Source organism: Strongylocentrotus purpuratus, unplaced genomic scaffold (assembly GCF_000002235.5).
Source record: "Strongylocentrotus purpuratus isolate Spur 01 unplaced genomic scaffold, Spur_5.0 spur5_scaffold_12, whole genome shotgun sequence".
NCBI lineage: Eukaryota > Metazoa > Echinodermata > Echinoidea > Camarodonta > Strongylocentrotidae > Strongylocentrotus > Strongylocentrotus purpuratus.
The window spans coordinates 8,445,790-8,451,955 of record NW_022145597.1 but is presented as its reverse complement, the minus strand read 5'-3'; the positions used below and the strand labels follow the sequence as shown (position 1 = coordinate 8,451,955).

At 35.2% G+C, this 6,166-nt stretch overlaps 1 protein-coding gene across 1 annotated transcript; it reads right to left on the bottom strand.

The window, feature by feature from the left end:
* Positions 1-399: 399 nt before the first annotated feature.
* Positions 400-5,453, bottom strand: LOC577889 (agmatinase, mitochondrial). Its single transcript, XM_030982575.1, has 6 exons — positions 4,982-5,453; positions 3,474-3,596; positions 2,948-3,132; positions 1,707-1,913; positions 664-808; positions 400-407 (listed from the first exon to the last, which is right to left on the bottom strand). Exons 1-6 carry the CDS (start codon positions 5,232-5,234, stop codon positions 400-402), a joined length of 921 nt encoding a protein of 306 aa, XP_030838435.1. The 5' UTR covers positions 5,235-5,453.
* Between the last annotated feature and the right edge of the window lie 713 nt (positions 5,454-6,166).

Genomic DNA, 6,166 nt, shown 5'->3' with positions numbered 1-6,166 from the left:
TGGCATCAACATCAAGATTTTCAAAATGCTCCTTCGTTATTTTTCAACCGATTTTGATTCTGATTGTTTCATATGATAGGGCTAGGAGGGGGATTTAAAATCTCTACACAGAATCGTGAAATTCATTATCTATGCTAATTTATGCAAATTTATTCGAAATCACAAAAAAGGCTTCTTCTCCTTCATTTCTCGATCGATTTTGATTTGGTTTGCTTTATATCGTAGAGCTTACTTTGGTACACTAAACTTCTACACAGAATTTTGAAATTGTTCTCCATTTATTAATTATGGTAATTTATGCAAATTTATTCCCAAAATAACAAAAATTGCTTCTTTTCCCTCATTTCCTGACCGATTTTGATTTGGTTTGCCTTAGCGGGTAGAGCTAAATTGGGATCACTAAACTTCTACACAGAATTGTGAGATTTTGCTCCATTGATTATTTATGGTACTTTATGCAAATGAAATGAAATTATGTCCCTTCCAGGGCATCAAATTTTTATTTTTTGACCAGTTCAAAAGTGTACCACATAAAATTTACGATATTTGTTGTTGCGAGATGCGGATGAGTGCTACGTCATTGAGGTTCTGGTTTATCATATTGGATTGCGTTATGCAGGCGAGACCGCCGAGAGCGTTTCCCTTGTTGAAATTGGTACTTGCCTGTTCCTGGTGCTAGTCCAGGGTCTATGAAATCAATGTCGAAGGACAGATAGACCGGACCATCTCCCATCATGTTTCTGACTTTCTCCATCAATGGTTCCATAGATTTATGCCAACACCGATGGGCGGGTACAACCTGGAAACCCTATAGACATTACGAACCAGAGAAAAGTAACACTCAGTTCCTATAGGAAATCTGTTAATTAAGATGGTCATAACTCAACCATTACTTTACATATTCAAATGGTTTTCTACATTTGGACATTATTTTTGATGCTCTTTTGGAAAATAAAGAAAAAAATCGAGAAATTCCTAAATAGATTTTTATGTCACAGCTTTGATACAAAACAAAACACTGTGACGACTGTAGTTTGGATACTGATGAGCATAAGGCATACAATCTTTAAAAATTAAATATTATTATTATTATTATTATTAACTACTCTCTAAAGTTATATGCTATATTTTGAAACTTAAAGGAAATGTGTTTTAATCTAATTTTTCTAAAACGATTGCAAGCAATGATAATGCAAGACTTCTATTAGCAAAATTATCTATTTAAAACATTTTCACATAAACTGCCATTTGAAATGTTTCTTAATTTTGTATCTGTTATAAGACTCAAAGGAATAACATATATTACTCCCCCCCCCCCCCTTCATCAATCATGGCTGTCATGCACAGGTCAGTAAACTGCTACGATTCACTTAAAGAAAAGTGAAATGGATTTTGAATCTGAAATTGTACTGTGTACAAACAATTCAACGGTACAGAAGTTATGACGCTGGATGATTACTTGTCTACGTTATAATAGATAATAAATAATAAATATTAAATATTAAATAATAAATAATAAACAATACATAATAAATAATAAATATTAAATAAGTAATAAATGATTAATAATTAATAAAACTAATACTACTACTAATAATGACAATAATAATAAAACAATAACAACAACAACAAAAATAAAATTTTAACAATTTTTTTATTATTTTTTTAAAGATATTGAAAAAAAATGTTGCTTATAAAGCGCTTACCATCTCTTTTTGGTATTCGTAGAGGTCGTTTGGGGGGCTGTAATTTGACCCCCTCAATCCAATCTGAATGACCCTCTTCGGATCCAGACACCCCTCTTCCGCTGCCCGACGGAAAGGGGTACCGTGAGTGACCTTCTCCCCTAACATAGTGTCGGCGACATCATCGTGGGCATCTATGTGAACGAGACCGACCGGACCATACTTCTCCTATGAAATGGGAATTTATTAGAGATCAAAATAAAGATGATAATAAAAGCAACAAAATACAATAATAATACCAATGAAAATAATGATGATAATGATGATAATAATGATAGCAATACTAAGAATGATAATATTAATAATAATAATGATAAACTAATAATAATAATATTAACTAAAATATGATTCATAATGGTCAGTTACGCTGTAACTGGTAAAGCGCTTTATAAGAAATGGTTATTATAATCATTATAGAATATTAAAGTAAAATACAGAGTACCAGTACAAAAATGAAATAGAGACTAATAAAACTAGAACGTAAATGCGTTCTGCTAAAGGTAGAAACTTTTTGTTGCTACGTACTGATGCAGCTAGGATTTGAGGTGGATAAAACCAAACTTTTATGACCGAATGTAATTAGTTAAAAGAGAAAAGAGGAGAATGAGAGGGGGAAATGAAGGGAGAGAAACAAAAAGAAGAGGAGCGAAGATATTTCAAACACGTATTGTGGCCTATATGACAGGCGGAACAAGCCATAAACATGACAATGTTACGATATATGCGATATCCGAATATCTGGTATCCGTCATAGTTGAATAAACAACATGTCTACCATAACAAACCAGTCTTTGACTCTCTATTATCCTGAGTTATCTACCATTACCAAGACCCTCAAACTCATCATGGCCGGTGGCAGCGGTGGGATCTTTGAAATCAAGTTTGATTTTTGATAGCACATCATGATCCAGTTCACGACAGTTAGGAAGTATAATTACTAAGACCCTCAAACTCATCACTATACAACCATACATCCATCAAATGAATGTATGGTTTTAACCAATCAGAACGCAGGAAACCATACAACCATACATCTATGTAGCCATCCAACTATAGAACACATGTATATATATAGAGTTGTAAAGTTTGATTGTTTAAAACCGTACATCCATTCGAAGGATGTATAGTTGTCATGTTTAGGGCACGTTCCGCCTGTCATAGACGTACACTGAACAAAACCATAAACAGAACAGTATCTATACCTTAATTGCTTGAAGGATGGGGTATGTAAGAGTGTGGTCCCCTCCTAGAGTCAGGGGCTTGCATCCATTAGCAACGATGGCGGCATACTGCTCTCGAATCATCTCGCAAGATTTCTTCAGGTCGTAGAGGTTAAGGGTCACGTCCCCGATGTCGGCGACCTGAAGCGACTCAAATGGTGCAGCACCTGGAGACAAGGATTAATGACAAATCATTATGCAAAGCTTAATTTGATTTCCCCATTCCTGCTTTCACCTGGCAAGTTTTTGAAAGTCAATCAAAAAGAGTAGGCCCTAAATGATTTGATTATTTTAAAGGCCATCTGTACTAGTTTATAGGAGGGATAAGACCACCCTGCAAAGTCACTGGACAGATGGTTATTTCATCAACTCAGCTCTCAATTAACGAAAAAGAGGATCATGGGAGACCAATGGTCACCAATTATAGAGGGAGCAAGTATAGCTACAAGTAGTAAAGTGGGTCTTTAAATTAATTTTCATGGAGCATACATGTATAAACACATTTCACCTGTATAATTGCATGGTCCAAGAACGAATGACTCATAGCGGATCTGCCGAGGACCAAGTCTGGTACCAGACCGGTAGGACGTCCCAATATCCAGAGGCACTCCAACATAACAGGCATCTAGACCTACACGTATAACATATAGAAAAAGTATAGTTTGTAGTGTACAAAATGTCCAAAGGGAGCAATTCAAATCAAGTCACTCATTTTCCCAATCCAATATTAAACTGTTTGATGCTCTTACATGTATGTTTTTTAAATATTGTTTTTCATGTTTATGTTCTCATGTTCTACATGTATGTTTTATGTATTCTTCGACCAATGTCTAATTTTTTATAATAATAATGTTAAAAAAAACCCAAATACACAAACTAGGTGAACACACCCTAACAAGCCAAAAACCTGGCTTTTGTTGTGTTAACCATTTCCAATTATCCACTTATGTTTTTAATGTAGTATGTACCTTGTTTCTCTTTGATTGCTATACTTGTTTTGTTTTGTTTTCTTCTTATAATCGTTTGATTGAAATGTCATAGTTTTATAATGTTTTTATTGCCCATTGACTGTTTTGTGCACATTCTTTTTAATTGATGTTGGAATTTGGAAATAAATGATTTGATTTGATTTGATTTTAACAATAAAGTCATGAATATAAGAGAATCAATGTACAAAGAAATTGTAGTAACTATTCAAAATCCAGTAAGTAAATACAATACATGTATGTATATCATTTTCTGCATAACCTGAATGATATACATGTATTAACAAAATGAGAATGATATCATATAAATAAAAGATATGTTACAATGGCACGATGAATTATATACATTAAATGAAGAAACAGAAATCATACAGGCATATTAAACAAAATTTCCATTGATTAATTGATAAAGTTGTAGCCATTTCTTTGAGAAAAACTGAAATAACTTATACACAGTCTACTATAATACTGAGAAGCCTATTTGTACTATATATAGACGAAATATGATAGATCTGAATGCAAATAAGATATACAAAGGTTAGATATTGACATCAGTTCTAAACTAAATACAAAGGCACGATTCAGACTCAGATATCATGTCAACTGGACTTTGCACTTTTAAACATCTATGCAAGCTCTTACTAAAGTGAAGGTTTTACTTTAGATTCATGACATGGCATGGCCTAAAGTCTACTAGTACAAGTTCAATTGCTTTGCAAATCACAAAACAAGACAATGTGACTGTCTATGCAGATCTAGGGATTAGTAGGGACTACACTAGACAGCAATAACCATCTGATTTGGGTCATTTCTTTAATAAAACTGACATTTGTTGTCATAATCGGAGGTCTAGTGGAGCCAGACGTAGTCTCAGTGGAACAACCGACGATTAGAGAGACTGAAGCTTTCGGTCTAGGACTACACTAGCTATATACATGAATCATGATAATGCAGATTTAACTGATTCAGCGGATGTAAATGACTGCTTTTTTTGTAATCTTAGCTTGCCACTGATAATAATAATATTCACCTATAGTATCTGTTTGATGAGGTAGTCTCATCATTGTGCTAATTCCTCCAACTCGCGGGAACTTTGCTCCACTGAGGGGCTCATTCAGCTGTCGTCTGCTACTGCTACTGCTAGCGAAACTTCTCCGAGTTGTCCGCCGAACTGCCGGGTGAGCTTGGCGGACAAACGACAACCTCTTCAACGATTCCCTCAGGATGAAAACTCCGAACATTTCAACTTTCACACTGGCGCTTCTAAAGCATATCGATGACATAATTGGCGTATCTCTTCGGTGAAACAAGTAATCAGGATGAGGTCATTCAGGCACGCAGTTTAGTGATATTGAAGGCAAAATTAGTCTACGTCTACTCTAGATATCCTCAGGCTCAGCTCAATCAATGTACGACATGAAGTGGCGCTATTGTAGCGCACATATCTCTTGTGGTGAGCTGAGCGAGTCAGGCACGTACGTACGTACGCGAGCAAGTGTAGCTCATAGTATCTCTATGGTGTAGCTATACTAAATGTGCATGCATATAAATTATGACCATAAGTAGACGTGGTCGCGTCGGTCAGGTGCTGTATAGTCACGTGAACAATAACAATGCAATGACTATTGACATCTTTTTTTGGTCGGCCCCTCATGCAGGCTCAGGCCTCATGGGGCATGGAAGAAAAACAAACATGTGATATAATACAAAGATGAATGGTAATATATGTTTATATTTACAGAAGAAAGAGAGAGAGAGAGAGAGAGAGAAACAAAAGAAAGGGAGAGAAAAAAGAGACGTGAGAGAGAGAGAGAGAGAGACAAAATCTCCCGGGTATAATTATCTAGCTCAAGCTATTCTATTTCTATGGTTGCGGTTCTCACACAATTTCAAGCACTCTTAACACAGAGGCAGCCCAGCAGATATGTTGTCAGATTAATACCCACTGGCTAACTAACCAGGTAGCAAGTTCCACATAAATTACATGCAAATTAGAAGAAAGAAATTAATATTCATATAGTCACATGCATGTAATAACTTAATGCATGTATAAATAAACATCACAACGTACCTTAAATATTCAAACATAAACAAAAGGTATATTGACTATTCATAGTAGATGTATATTATACTTTAAGCTTGACTGCATCTGGTGAACATTGAAACCAATCAGAGAGAGAGAGAGAGAGAGAGATGAAAGGATGGTGGATGAAAA